Raw genomic sequence first — 19,735 nt, forward strand, 5'->3', positions numbered from 1 at the left:
CAACTGCATTGCCAGAACCTGATTCTGGCTCAAACTGAAATGTGCGTGTGTGTGTGTGTATGCTAACCGTTTCTTCAAAAGCTGAATCTGGTGATTATGGTAAGAGGAGTTACATTTTTAACATCTTTGATGTATTTGGCCAATCACAATGCACTGGGTCAGTTGGCCAATCAGAGCACTTTAGACTTTTTAATAGGAGGGGTTTTGTAGAATCCAAACCAGAGCATTTCAGTTAGATCTAGAATTGAGGTACTGCAGAGTAGAAGTCTGCATTTCCGAATAAAATATGGTAGCAGTCGGCAACTTAAACGGGAGCGGGCGGTCTAACAACATAGCGTCCCTGAGTTCTGTATATAGAACAGTATATCTGTGATTTCCTCATTCTCTTACACTGTTACACATGCTGAAGACATGACCAGTGCTTTCTGCACATGCTACATGTCTGTGCGCGTATCATCTGCATAACAATCCACAGAGCGGGCTTTACCAACATGGGAAAGCAAAGTGAAGATGCACTGTCCTTCAGGTTGCATTAGAAAACAGTCAGTTACTGTTTAGTGACGACAAGTGACAATAAGTGACAGCACTGACATTCACTGAGCTGTGAGGCCGGTGTCTAGCCGATGAAAGTAAATCCATATGATGGCGAGAATGACGATTTCTTCTACCTGTTTTTCGGTGGTCGACAACAAATTTTTTGGTGCGTTACTGCCACCTCTCGCTCTGGGGTGTGTTTCCCAAACATTGACGTAACTCGCGGCTGAACTATCATAATACTATGCATCGTTTGGGAAAAAAACTATGTAGTGACGAGTGTTTCCCAAAACATGTAGTTTCTGTCGCAGATCCATCGTTTGAGCCACGTTAGTTATAACGTAAAAGAATGATGTTCTAAGCGGGGTGGAGTAACTACTTCCTTAGAGAAGAACCCCATAATTTCTTTGTCCAAATTATATTGTTTTACACAAACAAGCATTTAAAATAATATCCAATATTAGTTTCGGTAAAAGCATGCTCTCGTTTCCATATTCATTTAAATATGTGTAAATAGCACATATAGGGCCTATGTTTGCTTTACAAATATTATTGAGAATGTTACATATTCTATTCTAAAACATATAACTACTTACAAAAGCTAGCACGTATTCTAATATCATAAATAAATCATTTAAATAAATAAATAAATAAATAAATAATGATGAGGTTATTTATTTTAAAAAATTAATTTAATATTTATTATGAAATAAAAAAAATCATACTTTAATGATAATATTATTGATATTAATGATGATGACGATTATCATTATTAAGTAGGATATTGTTTATTTACTTTTTATTTTTTAAAAGTACAATTAGACATGCAAACCACTACAGAAATGTTCTAACCAGGAGGCCCGTTTCAAATACGGTATAGATACATTTCTTAATAAATAACCCACTATAAATTAAAAGCATTAACGTATGCTGCTGTGTTTTTTGTTTTCACAAGCTTTGGAGACGTAACATAAATTCTGCTTTTAAATAACAGGTCACCTATAGCTACGGCTGTGTTCAAAATGACATCAAAGTTTTCAAAGTGCACTGCGAAAGGAGCAAAATTGTAAACGAAGATCGCTAAAACTGAACTGTAAAAATACTTTGAAAGCAAATTACACCTAAGAGAGACGACATTAATGCTTTTTTATTTTTAATCATTCCAAGTTTAAATGTTAGAATGTTCTGAATGAATAGGGCATAGGGGGATAACTGGGAATAGAACACAGCCAGGAACTATATTTCTAACTACAGCTCCAGAGGTGTAGTTGCAAGTGCTCAAGTTTGCGACGCAGTTTGCAAATGTTTGTTGGGTTGAGGGATTTGGGAAACGTCAAATTAACGAACTATGTTTGTAACAACGGAACTTGCGACCTTAATTGGCTAACGATGGTTTTGGGAAACACACCCCTGATCGGTGACATCGCCAACAGTAATCAGACGTAATCAGTTACATCACTTTTATAATTGAAAAGGTACACTACTAAGTACATTTTAAATAGGGTAATTTGTAATCTGTAATCTAGTACATTTCCAAAGTAACCTCCTCAACACTGCTCACGTCTCATCATAAAGGGGCGAATACAACTGACATTTAGCCTTAATGCACAACCTACACCTTTATCTGTTATCTCTCTCTTTTGGAAGTACCCAATTTATACGTGAGATTTTGGAAACCAGATTTAAATTTAGCTGGAACAGTCAGGTTGGGTAGAAAATAGAAAATGTGGAATAAAACCTTGTGTGAGCAGAACAAAATAATTAATCTCGTGCAGACCTCTATGCAGTGTGTGAAAAAATACTACTTTTTTAAAATGTTCATCTATTCTAGTAACCTTTAAAATAGTATCATGTGACCTCTTTAAATCCAGAATTAAACAAACCTTAAAGTAATTTCATTTACAGCCTACTTAGCAGTAGTAAATATTTGCGCCGTAGCTGATTAAGGCATAGTTTAATGCACACTGAAAGGTGGGGTGTTTGCACTGAAATGAATGGCAATTACTTAAATACAGTGCATTACCATTTCATACTCATTAAACTAGATTGCAGGAGCGAATAAGACGCAGAGTTTTTGTGCAAATATCACGCAACCGTTTAGTGAATTCACCCCATAATCTAAACCTATTCAAAGCACCAACATTAAGAAGGCTCGCACAAAGCATGTGTATCTAAAGCAGAAACACAAAAGTGATTGTTATTTTAATAAGAACCCAACTCAGGACAGATCTATCTGGGATATGAAAGGAAAACAGGCCATGACTAAAAAAAATTTAATAAGAAGAGAAAAAAAACCTGACATGGAGCAAAATAAAATGAGTTGAGCAAAACAAAACAAACAAACAAACAGGTGTGTGCAGAAGCAAGCTTACTGAAGGAGATGGAGAAAAAAATGCCAAAGTGAACAAAAGAAAATGGGAAAAAGAAAGAATGGGGAAGAAATCAAATGTGAGTCTGTAGCGCTGCACGGCTATAGTGTCTCTTTATCTGTGATGTCCATTAAATAATAGAAAGTCTCTTGTGATTGCTCTGTTCCTGGAAGTGATTATGTAAAAGGGTCTTTTTTTTACTAGGAGAGAAGGGGAAATGAAATGGAGCAAAAGAAACTGAACAGAATTGTTGGCCAGAGGCAGATAATCATGCAGGTAAAATAAAATGGGATTTGAGATTTTTCAATGAAACCGGGAGCGCTAATCTCAGTCTGATGCGACTCAGCTTTTTCAGACTGTACAATGAAAAGGCTTTGTCCTTTATTCTTTTTGTTGTTGTTCCTCATCATGTTTAGTAATGGGTTCCACTATAAAATCAACGTTCTATTAATAATACCAAGCATTTTAAAATTACATTCGCTTAATTCCAACCAAAGTATTACTTGATTTCATTGAGTGTGTTGGGCTACAGGGAATATATCAACCCAGCCAAAGAACGAACTTTGTCTCATCTGAATATACAAAGGAACAAGCAAATAAATCAATGAGTAAATCAATATTTAATAATAATAATAATAGAATGTGTCATTCACACAAGCTAACAAGAAGTGAAACAATTCTCATACCTTTGGTGGCAAGTCGCACGCAGTTGATTTTGGTTTCCTGGAAAAAGCAGAGGAGAGTTTGTGGTTTAATTAAACGTCAGAATCATTCCATATTGAGGAACATTGTTTTTGTCAAGCTACAGTGATCTTTGTAATTGCAACACAATGAAGTGCGGGTTATTTTCATCATGAGGTGCGTGACATTAAGAAACAGTTAATTATATAACAACATTTCTAATGATAGCGGAGGATTCGCAGATGCAGCGCTGGGGCCAAAACAGACAGAAGCCAACGTTATTATGTTTCTATGCATGTAAAGTGACTACAGCTATAATGTACTGTATGGTATTTAAGGTGGCAAAATATAGACTGTTTATTCATACCACATACAACCTGATTTGATTCAATAAAAAAAAAAAAAAACATTTAATGGTACTGTGTAACCTAGGGGTGCCCAAACCTTTTCGTATGAAGGATCAATAACCAAATCATATTAAATATATATTAAAATATTTTACATTAAAGTTGCACTTTGTAACTTTCTAATTTATTTCATAATATTTAAAAATTAATATAAGACATCACTTTGAATTGATTAATAAATGCAGGAGTTCAAATCTGAATACACTGGTCAAGCAGAATCTGTTTTGGCCTTGGTTTGCACACCAAAGTCTCTGCATTGTCCTCTATCTGTCGGGTGATGGTATATACATTTTAAACTAAATTACAGCATTTAAATTGAGACATTTAATTTCAGTTAGCTTTTTTTTGTATCTTATCAATAAAACATTAGAAATGACAATCTCTGAGGCATCCCCATCATTTTAACTCTTCTCAGATGGCATGGCGGGCCAAGTCAAAGGTTTCCATGGGCCAACTTTGTATATGCAGTCACGTTAAAGTTCCTCATGATGTATTTAAATGGTTCCAAAAATATTTCTCAAGTGCTGTTATGGAGAGAATATTTTAAACTGCATGGTTTTCAAAACGATTTTAATAACTATTACTCAACTTCAAGTGCAATTAAAATGTTATTATGTCAACTAGACAAGGTATGATTATTAGGCTCTTGGATAACAATGGTTTGTTTTGTAGCCAATTGAAAAAAAAATTAAATTTTTAAAGTGGCTAATAATTTTGACCTTAAAATTGTTTAAAATAAAAAAATATATATACTTCATTCCAGCCAAACTAAAAATATATATATTAAATATATATATATATATATATATATATATATATATATATATATATATATATATATATATATATATATTATAGGAAATACTGTGGAATTTTTTTTGCTTTGTTAAACATCAGTTGGGAAATGTTGGGATAATTTTGACTTCAACTGTATATGCAATAGCAAACAACAACAGCAACAACAAAAAACTCAGATTCTGAAATGATTGCATTAAATATGTGTTCTTTCTTAACCCCACCTTTATGAAAGCCAACCCTGTTCTGATTGGTCTGATTGTTTGCTTTACTGCTTTACATTTATAATGAATCCAAAATGGCCATATTTCAGCTCCAAAGGCAGTATTTCCTAACATATTGAAGAAAACAATTGTTCTATTATATCAATCTGAGCACAAATGCTTATGCTTATTTTTTAAGATTTATTTTTTGATATTTTTCCTCTTATTATGACAGGAAAGTAGCTTGACAAGAAGCGAAGTTGGAGAAACAAATTGGCGGACTGGATTGGGAAAGGGCTAAGAGTTGGCACTCGAACTTAGGACTCCTGAATCGGAACAGCGCTACACGTCAGTGAACTGCCCATGAGGTTATTGGCACCAACAATCCTCATCCCTCTTGTTGATATGTTACCAACACAAAAAATCTTTTTAGACTTCAGGTGAAAGTATTAGTGTTTATGGGTCCAAATCTGTTAAACACCTAAATAAGTTTGTGCAGGAAGTAAAACTAGAATTACTTGATTTAGGCAGTTGGAGGAAATAACTCAAAAATCTTTAGCCTCCACTTTGAGCTTTGAATGTTTTTTATATGCACAAAAGGTTATACTACTGAAAAACACTGAAAAATGATCCATTGGATTTACTACAATTTTTTTAGGGAAAGCATTTAGAAACAATTTATATGGACTGAATTTAAACAAACAAATAAAATTTAGTAATGTTCAACTTTAATTGTTTGTTTAAATTCAGCCCATTTAAATTGTTTGCAACCACTTACCACCTTCAAACAATAGAGTAAATCCAACATATCTTTTTTTTTCAGTGAGCCATAAAACAATACCGCAAATAATACTTTTCATTTAACGTGCAGTTCTATTTTATTCTGTTCAAAAGCTTATCTTCCTTTGGAACGCCAGCCATGATGATAAAAATCTCACTTGCATCCTCTGAAAGCCTTGCGTGACATGACAGGTGTTAATTAGTCTGCAGATTTTGGTGTGAAGTCTGCATGGAAGTTTAGAGCGCTGAGACAAGGAGCCAGATGCTACCATGTGTTTCGGTAAGCGTGTTTACAACAGCCACTTGTTTTGATTAGATCTGCTGTCCTTGTGCAGCTCATCTCGGTACGCACGTAAACAATCATTTCTATACATCGCAGGCTCTTGAAATGTTTTGAAAATATTTGATTAGGTTATGCTGTGTTATAAGGATACTGTGATATAAAGCTGAAAAGAGTGTCAGAACGCAATAAAAAGCACATGTTGCTATCCCAGAACTGCTACAGGAGGCACTATAGCATGTTTTATTTCCTTCTCAAGCTTATTGTCGCCACAAACCATATAGATAACTAATTTTTTATCTCGCAATCGCATTTTTTCCACAAATGTGACTTTAATAATGCTAATACAGCTAAGTGTGCTACAAGTTACATTAGATCAATTCATTCACTTTAAACTACATGAATGTTCTTAAATATGCAAACTTCATCATGGCTTTCTCAAAATTCACTGCATATCTTTCACTGCAATCCGCACTGTATAATCAATCAGTGCAATTAATTAAATTAAATGAGTTCCTTTAACTTGCATTTTTAATTAGAGTTCTTTCAACTTAATAGAAACAAGTTACGTGAACTCAAAATGTTATTGTATTTGTCACAATCACCAGTAATCTAGCCTGGAATCCCTGGAAAACATTTACTCACAACACATCTAACACTGAACTGGACTACATATCCCATAATGCACCTCACACACACCAGTTCCAGATTATCATTGATTGCAAACACACAGGTGAAGCTCATGAGGACTGATTAACAAGACTATATATACACCTCACTTACGCACACACTTTGCTGAGTCTTGTATCCTGTAATCAATTTAAAGTGTTTTCCTGTCTGGACTTATAAAAAGCAGTGTTAAAAAAAACAAAAACAAACAAACAAAACAAAGACAAACAAGCAGAGAAGAACTAATAATTTAACTGGCATCATATACAGCAGCATCAGTGCTCTTTTCTCACCGATTCTGAAATGGTTGCTTCAAAGATCTGTAAAAATGAGATGAAAGCTTACTCTGCTCTAATTGGTCAGAACATGACCCAGTCTGTAAGTGAGCATTTCAAAGTGCTTTCCTGTCTAGCCTTACCGTGTTTTTGACTCTTACTTTGTTTCCTGTTTATGCCATTTTAATGGCTGTTCTGAAGATTTGCCTGTTTATAACGATTACTCTCTGGATTACCTTCATGTAGTGGTGGGAAAACACCCACCAGGTGAAAATGGCTAGACAAATAACTTAGAAAAGTCAAAGGAAACGTCTTCTCAACAAGACACATGAATTGAGGCATCATTTCAGCATGGACGGGATTGGTATTTGATTAAATATTTAATCCGAAAAATTGTAGTGAGTCTCGCCTTGGCAAACACCAATAATAAATCAATCATAAAAAGCATTTTGAAGAGGCATTACAGTATCTGTCTCAAATCTCTTTCTCTCTCTCTCTCTCTCTCTCTTTATATTTATTGTATAAATTCACTATGCCTATATCAGTGGCTCTCTTCAAAAACATGAAAAATCCCCTTAGCAACACTTCATTGCACATATCAATTTGGCTCACGGCTAATCAAAGCCAATACGGGTTGCTCAAATACATCCAATGCTGATGAATGCAAACACAACACCGCCCTCAACTCACACTGTTGACACTGAAAAATGAAGCGTCAATGCAGTGGAAAAGAGCAGCCACTAACATGTGACCTCGCTGTCGGTGACAGTTTGTCCCATCTGATTGTGGCATTGAAGCAGGGGGTGGATTGACACAGCGAGGCGGAGAGGGGTCCATATGTGAGCGGACCATCTGCCTGTCACAGACTGCTATCGGACAAGCAGGGTCAAACTCTGCCGGCCATTGTAAAAAAGCTGAAAGTAATACCGTTCGAGTTTTATGAGGACATGCTACAGTATGCAGACGGACAGAGGGAGGAGAAGATACAAGCTACAAAACCAGAACACTAGGAGCGAGGCCAAAAATAGGCTACTATTAGTCTATTTTAGATTGCTATTATATTTAAAGGCATAATAGTAGTGAGGTTGGTCCCATTCTACAGTATACTATAGTAAAGGAACTCTTATAAAAAATGAGGTGCAATGGTAGAATGTTGACACCATTCAAAGTAACATCAATGAGACACTCTTAGTTACACTCCTTTTTACAGTCAGCAACTGATTGTTAAGGCAAATATCTTTTTGGAAGGACACTATATAATGTATAACTGCATATATAACTATGTCCACCCTATACACAACTCCATAAACATTTTCAATTTTGACTGTAACAATTATGTGGACCTTTAGTAAAGCTGCTTAGGAACAATATCTATCGTGAGAAGCCCTATACAAATAAGATATATCTAATCAACCATTCAAAGTGCAGCATTCGGTGCATTTAGACATGATAAATGAGGTCAAGACAATCTGAATTGAGAAGAAAGGTGATTTAAGTGTATCTGAATGTAGTCTGGTCTGAGAATTTCACAAACTGATTATCTATTGAAATTTTCACACACACAATCATCTCTAGTATTTACAGTGAATGGTCTGAAAAAGGAGAAACAATAGAACAAATGTGCAGCAGTTCTGTGGAAAAAATGCATTTTGATACCAAAGATCAGACTTGAATTAAAATAGTTGATAAGCTGAGAGAAAGGCAATTCAAATAACCACGTTACAACCGAGGTCTGCAGATCAAAACTTTAAAGCAGATGAGCTACAGCAGCAGAAGAAGAGCTCACCAGTGACATTCAAGTCAGCTAACATCAGAAAGCTTGGAGTCCGAAAAAACAAAAGACAAAAAAAAAAAAAGATATCCTAATCTTATGAGTCTTAATTATATTTTTGTTTTAAAGGGCACCTATGGTGAAAAATCTACTTTTCAAGCTGTTTGGACAGACAAATGTGTAGGTATAGTGTTTAGACCGTCATATTGGGTTGAAATAAACACACCCAGTCCTTTTTTTTTTTTTAATTTAACAACATAAAAATGGTGGACCAATTGACAAAAGACAAGCGCAAAGCAACCGGCAATAAAAAGTCTGTTCAGTTTGCTAGGATCATCAATTATCATCAAATGTGATCAAGAAGAGTGAGTTTCACAAGTTTAAAATGTTTTAAAACAGTGCATGTGTGTAATGAATTACAGCGATTTACTTCAGCTTTACTTCATCAGCACAGCCGATTAAATCAGGTTTATTTTGTACATTAACATAACAGATATCCATACAGCAGTGGAGATTAACCTGTGTCTTGTCATATTTGCATGCAAAAAGAGTGCAAAGCTAAACATGCGCGCTGTCTGTCTGTCTGTGTGTGTGTGTGTGTGTGTGTGTGTGTGTGTGTGTCTGCTGTGCTGTGTATGTGTGTGTGTGTGTCTGTGTGTGAGCGCGTGAACTTTGTAACGACATTGTGTGTGACTCATCGTTGCAACTCCACAACAAATGCATCAAATACTAATTGGTAAAGTTCTTACTGTAGTATTTCTCACAAACGTTACATGAGATCTGCTTCCTTTATGTCTGTCTGTTGTCTGACACAGCCGAAGGAGGAGATTTAAGGCATGCAGAAAGGCATGTAGAAACGGTGGGCGGGGAGGACTAGCCTTTAAGTACAACAAAACAGCCTCCTGGTGCAAAAATTTATAAAATAGAATCTTATAAAAGGTATAATAAAAAACCTGATTGGTGTTTTAAGCTGAAACTTTACAGACACATTTTGAAGACACAAAAGATTCATAATAAATCTGAAAAAAGGGGTAACCTAGGTGCCCTTTAACATACAGCCCTTTAGGTGCCCTTTAACATACAGCATTTATGATATGATCAGACTTTTTACATTAATAATAAGAAATGAATTAATAATAGGAAATTTGGATCCATTCTACAGTATGGTTCTCTAATAGATCTGATACCTATGTTAAGAATCATTTCTTGGCACACGTTGCACCTCTTAGTATCAAGAGAGCATTGTTTACTGTTTGCCAAGCTTACAATTACATTACATATTTGGAATCACCAATAAAATTAAACAACAAGTCTTATAATTTTTGTTTCTAAACGTTCGACTTAAACTAAATCTTGATATTTTCAGGTGGCTCGAGCTAGAGCGCATGCGCACTCAAAATGAACGGAGATCACGACACCAATCTCAATTATGGCTGTTCTACACATTAACATCCTCTAAATAATGCTGCGTCAGATCGTGCTGCTCTTCTGAAGTAATCCACCACTTGGTCTTGATGGCGAATCTCCTCCAGAAATGTCTGTCATGTGATGTGGTTTTGACAGGGCGGACTGTACCTTGCATTCCTTTCATACAGATTACAAAACCCCCCAAAAAATTGTATTTAAGCGCACTTGGTTCATTTAAAAGTACAGATTTCAAGCGTAATTTGGATATATTTCTTCTGCCTGTGTAGGAAATATTCACTGAGATTCTATAGCGTTTGATAACCCCCAAACTGTCGTAAAATTACACGTCTAGTCTGAGCTTTTCCCATGGAAAACATCGGTTTATATCAATCGATGATTGGCTCCAGTACTAGTAGGCGGGGCTTCATGCGCCATATTGACAGTTACACTTTTCCCCATTCAAAACTACACAAGTGACATGTCTTGTGTATTCTAGAGCTTTTGACTTAACTGTGGTTGTTGACCATGTTCATCCCTTACCCAGTAATGGCTACATCAAGCAGGACAAGGGCTCATTCACACAAACAGTGCTTTTGTGTCTGTTTTTTTTTTAATAATGCAGTGTAGAGCATGAGGGTATCCAGACACAGCCACAGAGCACTTGTAAACAGACACTTGCAACCCGTCCCATGCCTCTGAGTTCTTCTCATCGGTCCACTGCTTTGATACTGACACTGATGAGCAATGCTGCATGTAAAAGTTGTAGTTCTTTTAACTTGACACAGCATCTAAAAAACATGGTGGCCATGTGCACGGTGCTTCAAAAGACAAGAAATGTGAGTGTAACTGCCATGCACTGCCATCAACCTCCTATGGCTTAGTTGCCACATAGGTGGACAGCACATTTTAGCATTTAAGTGGCTATTTAAAATACTTTGAATGTTTTATATTTTGTTACAGACATACAGTGTCATCCTGCAATTGTTTTGCAGCATATGAAATGTCCCAAACACTATTTTTAACTGTACAATATAGGATAAAATAAATTGCTTTTACTCTCTGATAGTCAAAACATGTTAAAAAAATGTATATGTTAAATATACATTAAAAAACAGTCAGGAAAAAGTGTTTTATGTAAATTCGGACTACGAGTTTCCATATATGGACATCATTTTTCTCTAAAAATACATCATATCAAAAGATGATACTTTTTTATTCCAATTAGGTTCAAATAAGCCCAAATAGCAAAGAGAAATAAAAAAACGCATGTAAAAAAACACCTTGGGCCTTAAGAGGTACACGTTTACATTGAAAAAACTATGAAAAAGTAGTAGGATGGCACGATGCCTCAGTCGTTAGCACTGTCGCCTCACAGCAAGAAGTTCGCTGGTTCGGGTCCGGCTGGGTCAGTTGGCATTTCTGTACGGAGTTTGCATGTTCTCCTCGTGTTGGCGTGGGTTTCCTCTAGGTGCTCCGGATTCCCCTACAGTCCAAAGACATTCACTATAGGTGAATTGGGTGAGCTAAATTGGCCGTAGTGTATGAATGTGTGAATGTCTGAGTGTATGGGTGTTTTCCAGTACTGTGTTGCGGCTGGAAGAGCAGCCGCTGCGTAAAACGTATGCCAGAATAGTTGGCGGTTCATTCCACTATGGCGAAAAATGTGTTATGTGTAAATGAGCCCTAACAGATCACAACAAATATCATCTCAAATTGGTTTCTTGAACATGACAATGTGTTCATTAAACTGAAATGAGACGACTCACATGATACTGAGGAGATTTGTAGACATCAGATCTCCAGCAACTGTATGATGTTATCAAAAAGAATCCCTGAACAATGCCACATAGAAGATTCAACCCAGTACTAGGAATGTGTAACTATTACAGAGGCTGGTGAGGATAAATGCAGTTTTGAACAGTTTTTTTCTGAATTTTAGTTCCATGGTACATGTCAAAACATTGAAACCATCACCGCACCGTGGCCCGCTCCAGTAATTCTGTTAAGAGAAGGTGAGAAAGAAGGCGAGCGCTGCATAACGGTGCTTCGTTTCTGCAGTCTGAGCGCTGGGACTTGGGGAATGGAATAATAGGAGGGGGTCTTGGCTGATGGGAAACATCCCTACAGGAAGTGACAGCTGAGCTATACTGTCTGCCCCTCCAGTCAAATAATTCACTGACAGACTGTCAAAGGCTTTTTACGATGACCGTGTAATGACGGAAAGAGAAAGGCTGAGAAAGAGGTGCAGAAAAGAAAAAATTTAGAGCTCAACGGAAACCGCAAGGTGATGAAGAAAAGAGACTTGTAAACATTTAACTCGATTATTCTGACAGACTGCTGTATTACTGCAACCAGACTGCATGCAGTATCGTTACTGGATTTTAATACCTTCTATAGAGCATTTTGAGGGATGTAAACAATAACAATGGTCCTAATGTATTTCCTGTTTTAGAATTTTCATTTACACAGCTTCTAAGAACCCAAAAGCTCCACATATTGATAATTTCTTTTTTTATGACAGCTGTGTTAACATTAGTTGTGACTGAATCACATCTCATTACAGTTCTGAAATAGTTTGACGACAAGCAGGAACTGTTCATGGACCAGTATTGCCATTTTGAAATGGTCTACAAATAATGTGGGCACTGTATGTCCTGATGATGGTGCTAAAGTGATTAAATTGAACAGGTATTAATTGCACAGCTTCATAAACAGTGGTAATTTGTAATGTTTTGCAATTCTTTTGTATTGTGTTCGCTTAGAAAAAATATTTGATTAAGTCATGGCGGATATACACTCACCGGCCACTTTATTAGGTACACATCACTGGTACCAGGTTGGACCTACTTTTGCCTTCAGAACTGCCTTAATCCTTCATGGCATAGATTCATCAAGGTGCTGGAAACATTCCTCACAGATTTTGGTCCATATTGACATGATAGCATCACGCAGTTGTTGCAGATTTGTCGGTTGTACATCCATGATGCAAATCTCCCATTCCACCACATCCCAAATGTGCTTTATTGGATTGAGCTCTGGTGACTGTGGAGGCCATTTGGGTACAGTGAACTGATTGTCATGTTCAAGAAACCAGTCTGTGATGATTCGCGCTTTATGACATGGTGCATTATCCTGCTGGAAGTAGCCATCAGAAGATGGGTACACTATGGTCATAAAGGCATGCAACAATACTCAGGTAGACTGTGGCGCTGACACGACGCTCAGTTGGAACTAATGGGTCCAAAGTGTGCCAAGAAAATATCCCCCACACCATTACACCACTACCACCAGCCTGAACCGTTGATACATGGCAGGATGGCTTTATGCTTTCATGTTGTTGACGGCAAATTCTGATACTACCATCTGAATGTCACAGCAGAAATTTGGCTTGTGTATAGAAGGCCATAAAAACTATATATATATATATATATATATATATATATATATATATATATATATATATATATATATATATATATATATATATATATATTATATAATACTATATATATATGTTTATATATATGGCGACGCAGTGGCGCAGTAGGTAGTGCTGTCACCTCACAGCAAGAAGGTCACTGGTTCGAGCCTCGGCTGGATCAGTTGCCGTTTCTGTGGAGTTTGCATGTTCTCCCTGCGTTCGCGTGGTGTTCCTCCAGGTGCTCCAGTTTCCCCCACAGACCAAAGACATGCGGTACAGGTGAATTGGGTAGGCTAAATTGTCTGTGGGTTATGAGTGTGAATGAGTGTGTGTGGATGTTTCCCAGAGATGGGTTGCGGCTGGAAGGGCATAAGCTGCGTAAAACATGTGCTGGAAAATTTGGCGGTTCATTCCGCTGTGGCGACCCCAGATTAATAAAGGGACTAAGCCGACAAGAAAATGAATGAATGAATGTTTATATATACTGAGCCAGTTCTTGGCGAATTACTGTGTGGTTGCGGTAGTGGTTTTGTTGATTCAGAAACCAAATGAATGCAAACCTGATGTCGGTTGAGGAGAAACTGAAAGCATGGGACAAGCATGACAGCTTGAAAAAAGTGGAAAGCAAATTAAAATCAAAAAGACAGAAAAAAGATAAAAGCTCTTCACAGATAAACCTAGCCAACTGTAATTTACTAAGCTTGAGTGACAAGTTTTCATTGACATGTTTTAGTAAGAACACAGGACTCTTATGACAAATGCTTAATGGTTAGCTAGAGAAGTTGAGGAATATGGATTTCATGCCATTGTCAGGCTTTTTGCCATGCCTACTAGAGTTAATCCATAAGAGAGCAGATCTACAGTCAATAGGTTTTGTAGTTATTCGCTCACTCAATTCTGAAGCATGTTATGGATTATTTGGCCATTACAACAGTTATCTTGACACGCCGGCCGCAATTCACAACTGATGACAACAGCTAGTGCAACCTAGGAAGACGACTCTATCTAATAACAAAGTCAAAGAGCAAACACATTGTTGGATCTGAAGAAAGGACAACAAACCACATATATGCAACAGACACAGGGGTGAGCTATTATTTTTCCCCTCTTGACCTTATTCTTTTGTCTTGAGACTTCCAGTGTCATTCAGTTCCATTGATTTTTAGCTGTAAAAGTACTTGATGTTGTAAACTGATATTACATTATTTTAGTCATTTAAGTATTGTCATTGTTACAGTCAAATGTATATTCCTGTATGTTTTGCTTGTGTGTGTGTGTGTGTGTGTGTGTGTGTGTGTGCTCTCTCTCTCTCTCTCTCTCTCTCTTTCGCTCGCTCCCTCCCTCTCTCTCTGTCAATTCTCAGGTACGCCCATTCCAGTTTCCCATTCGTCCGTGAAGATGTCAATCTCTATTCCACACTGTGACGTCATCAACATAGCTACCAATCAGAATAGGAGCACACACTTGTTTGTAGAGCAAGCCTTTTTAATGTTTACTTTCATTTGTTATTCCTAGTCATTTCCTGCCTAGGTAAATTATTCAGAAGATCTAACAATCACAGAAAAGAGCTTACTTCTTCATTGCAAAATAAGGTGAATAAACCATCCAGAATTCCATACCAACCACCTAGTACCACCCCTTGGAAACCACCCTGTAACAACCCGAATTCCCTAGAAACCACTAAGATTTCTTTAGCAATGTCCCACCAACTCTCTATAGCCACCACACATTATAACCTTGATAGCACCAAGTTACATCCAATGCTCCTTTAACAACCACTCAAACTTTTCTAGCAATGCCTCAATGCTATGTTCACATCAAAATTACATAATCATGAGAGTAGATTACATACAAAGTCAATGCAAAAATGTGAATATGGGTGAATTTCTGCCAGATTCTTGAAGTAAAAGTCATATTTAATTGTTTGCTAGAAGCGAAAATTGAACCTTAAAACAATGTGTGACTAAATTCTTACCAAATATTGCTATTCAATCATTTGGTGGAAATGTACAGATACAGTATATCGCAAAATATATCGCAGAAAAATAAAATATCGCAATGTTAGATTTTTCCAATATCGTACAGCCCTAACGCATAGCAGTAGGGTCAATTTGTTAGCAGTTTTGCAGTCACTTTTAGCTTGTCTTGTCAGATCCTTCATCACACATTCAGATTGATCTGAACTGAATCATCATTGAATCATTAATATTCTTGAGGTATTGAACTTGATGAATCTACACACCTGATTTGTATTATTGCATGTTTATCCCTTTTACAGCGGCTTTGACACAATCCGCATTACAGTATATTAAAACACCACTCATGTTTTCTTGGGAAGTAAATAAAAAAATCTAATGTTTTCTTGAATCTATTGGTTATAATCATCTTCAGTGTATCGCATAAACAGGTAAATCAAAAACATCCCCGATCAAACATGAACAAAAGCCTAAATGAAAGCGTATGACAATTTAAACAGAGTTCACCCAGCTTCTGTGGGGTTTTAAACAGATTGTGAAACGAATGCTTATAATTACGAATTATGAACGCAGGTATGAATGATTACAACAACCTCCTGAGGCAATCATCTCCACATTAGAGGCTGGAGAGGAAAAAAAAACGCTCTAGTGAGAATGAATAAAAGAAACGTATGGTACGAAATGACAAAAGAAAAAGTGGCATCAGCCAGTCGTCTGGAGGTACTGGAGTCGGTGACGCTGCTATTTCAGGAGACGGCGCTTTCGGGAGTAACACCTCCTGAAGTCGAAGTATTAGCAAGAGGATAGAGGAAAAGAACTTAAAAACAAAACAATAAACTATGACACGAGCTGCTTTTGTTGTCTGTATCATTTCCATTCATCCAGAGCGCTCTGTTTTTCATAAGAACAAAGGCAAACGTGACAGCTGAGTGCAGCGTAAGGTGTAAATGAAGAAAGAGACGGCAAGAGATTCGCAAAAAAAGAAATGTGTGAAACAAGCGCGAGACGCTTCAAAAGCAATCCCAGACATAGCGAGTGAGAAATGATTCGTCTGCATCCAAGAGTATCAATGCTATCAGATGCTGACGAACTGAACCCAACAACAGGACGAGGGTGATACGCTAATTAACCCTTGATTTAGGCCATTCCTGTTCCATTTATGCAATTAAGAAGCAATTAATCATTCATGAATGTATGAGTACTGCTTTAGGTATTTCATTTCGATGACCGAATGCAATATTTAATGAGGCAAACGCAGTCTCCGATTACAGAAATGCAAACCTAGTGAGGAGTGGGCAGTAAAGCAGGTTCATTCAGGAGTTTAGTTGCATGTAAATGTTTTGTAAAAAGAAAAAAAAAAAGAAAAAAAATAAATAAATAAATATAAAATAAAATAAAATAAAATAAAATAAAATAAAATACAGAAAGGCTCAAATGTTAAAGAGAAATGTATGAAATTGCTATTAAAATTTAATAATAATAATATTATTAATAATAATAAACAAATAAAATAACTATAACAACAATAATAATACTAATAATAGTTTTTTATATTATTATTATTATTATTATTGTTATTGTTATTGTTATTGTTATTATTATTATTATTATTATTAATAATAATAATAATAATAATAATAATAATAATAATAATAAGTGTAGTTCTACTTTATTTAGTTTTATTTTTGTTTTATTTTGAATGTGAAATATTAATGAAAAATTATTTACAATTATTACAGTAAAATAGAAAAAATTGCAACGATTTTTTATGACATTTATAGTTAAAAAAATATAAAATATTACCATTGCTGTATACAGTGGTAAGCAAAAGCATTTAGACCATAAAGCAACATTTAAAATAAATGAATGAATGAATGAATGAATGAATGAATGAATGAATGAATGATAATAATTATTATTATTAACATTATTATTATTATTATTATTATTATTATTATTATTATTATTATTATTATTATTATTGTGAGATAATGAAATAAGAGTAGTTCTATTTCACATTTCATGCAGTTTATTTTATTTTTATTTTTATTGAGAAATATTAATAAGAAATATTTTACAATCATTACAGTAAAACAGAAAACATTGCAAATTTTATATATCTTGTTTAAATCAAAGTGATGCTCAGTATTGTTTTATATTCATTGAGGAACTATTGTAATGCGGCTGGGTGATTAAAGTAATCGACATGCAGAACCTATAATCGATCAAATTTTTTAAAGACGACTTTAATTAATTTCCCATTTGTGTCATGTGACCCCGCTCTGTTAAGGGCTGTGACTGATTTTAACTTCTGCGGCCACTTTGCAGCCACATCTGATCTCCGGTCTCATTCTTGAGCCTTACTTTGCACTACATTGATGATCATTGGAATCTGTGCCAGAGATGTCTTTTGACCTCAGATAAAACTTGTCAGTGAACTATGAGGGCAAAAAAAATGTATAAATACATAAAATAATCGTTCATTAATCGTAATCGAGTAAATATGTTCAATTAATTTTGATTTTGATTTTAGGCCAAATCGCCCAGCCCTATATTGTGATAAATAAAAAGTTTTAAATAATTTTATATTTAGATTTTCTGTTTTTATCTTAATATTAAAGAAGGTCGCTTGTTCAAGCCTCGGCTGGATCAGTTAGCATTTTTGTGTGGAGTTTGCATGTTCTCCCCGTGTTCGTGTGGGTTTCCTCCGGGTGCTCTGTTTTCCCCCAAGTCCAAAGACGTGGTATGGGTGATTTGGGTAGGCTAAATTGTCCGTAGTGTATGTGTGTAAATGAGTGTGTGTGGATGTTTCCCAGTGATGGATTGCGGCTGGGAGGGCATCTCATGCGTAAAAACATGTGCTGGATAAGTTGTCGGTTCATTCCGCTGTGGCGACCCAGGATTAATAAAGGGACTAAGTCGAAAACAAAATGAATGAATGAATCTTAATATTAAAATTTTAGCAATTTGGCTCTCTTTTTATTTGAAGTAATTATTTTAAATGTATAGTTTAAATGTATAGTGTACTGTATAGTTCTAATTGATTTTTTTTCTTTCTACTTTTAAGTAAGAACTACTTTTTTTCTGAATGGAAATTGTTTCTCCATCAGTGGAAATGGCCAAGACATTCAGAAAGTCGTGTCATTTTAATTGTCACTTCAGTGTGCACAACTCTTAATAAGTAACAATGCGGTGCATTGCTCTCTAATGAACTATCTTTGCTCCATAATGTCAGCATAAGCAGGCCACTGTAGTCCACATTAAATTCACATATCATCATTATCACTTCTCATGTGAGCCAAATGCCAGCATGACTTTTAAAGGCCTTTGCATATGCTGAAAGATGAAGGGCCCTATCATACATCTGGCACAATAATGCACAAGAAATGCTGGCCGCAACGTGTTGCTATTTTCAGACCAACGCAACCCGGGTTTTCCTGTTTTACACCACGTTGTTAAAACAGCAAATCCATTTGCACCAGTTTGTGGACTCATAGTTGTTCTGGTCTAGTAAAGAGGTGTGTTAAAGCGTACTGTTGGCACATTGCTTTTTCAAGGAACTAAAATAGACTGTGCAATTGACCAGCAGGTCTAAAGTCCAGCACAGAGCGTGTTAGTTGTGCGCCTCGCTTACACATTGCTTAATACACACCAAATGTACAGCGATACACAAATATCTTTACAAATGAAAAAGAATTAAAGGATTAAAATAATATTTTTATATGTAGAAAAAAAAATGTCTACATAAATATGAAAACCACTGCCTCCATCATTCTTCACCTCTTTTTCAGTTTATTCATGCCAATTTGCTTTTGTATAATGTTATTATTGGTAGTAGTAGTATTTATTATATGCATATTTATATTTGTTTTATTAAAAACAAGCTTAGATTTGTCCACCTGTCAGGTTTTGGACCACATGGGGCAAAGGACGTTTGCTGGAAATTAGAATTAAATTTAGAAATAGTTTTGAAACAAATCTTTGAGCTTAACAAACTAAATAAATAATGTAGGCTAATAGATGTCTGTGTGTGCAACACCACTTCCTTATCCACGAAAGAGAGAAAGAGAAAGTAAAGAGGCTGAATGGAGGAGGCTCGTTCTTTATCCTCACGCTGCAGATGCTCTGTTTAACTGTTTTCTCTCTAGTGAAGCGTTCAGTTTTTCC

General features: G+C 35.9%; 1 protein-coding gene across 1 annotated transcript in view; it reads right to left on the minus strand.

Moving 5' to 3' along the window:
* Positions 1 to 19,735, minus strand: part of ptprt (protein tyrosine phosphatase receptor type T) — a 535,469-nt gene that overhangs the window by 177,555 nt on the left and 338,179 nt on the right. The window contains exon 13 of the mRNA XM_056460746.1: positions 3,590 to 3,626. Coding sequence (XP_056316721.1) covers positions 3,590 to 3,626 — 37 coding nt within the window. The remainder of the gene's footprint in view (positions 1 to 3,589; positions 3,627 to 19,735) is intronic.

The sequence above is a fragment of the Danio aesculapii genome, chromosome 6, assembly GCF_903798145.1.
Source record: "Danio aesculapii chromosome 6, fDanAes4.1, whole genome shotgun sequence".
Taxonomy (NCBI): domain Eukaryota; kingdom Metazoa; phylum Chordata; class Actinopteri; order Cypriniformes; family Danionidae; genus Danio; species Danio aesculapii.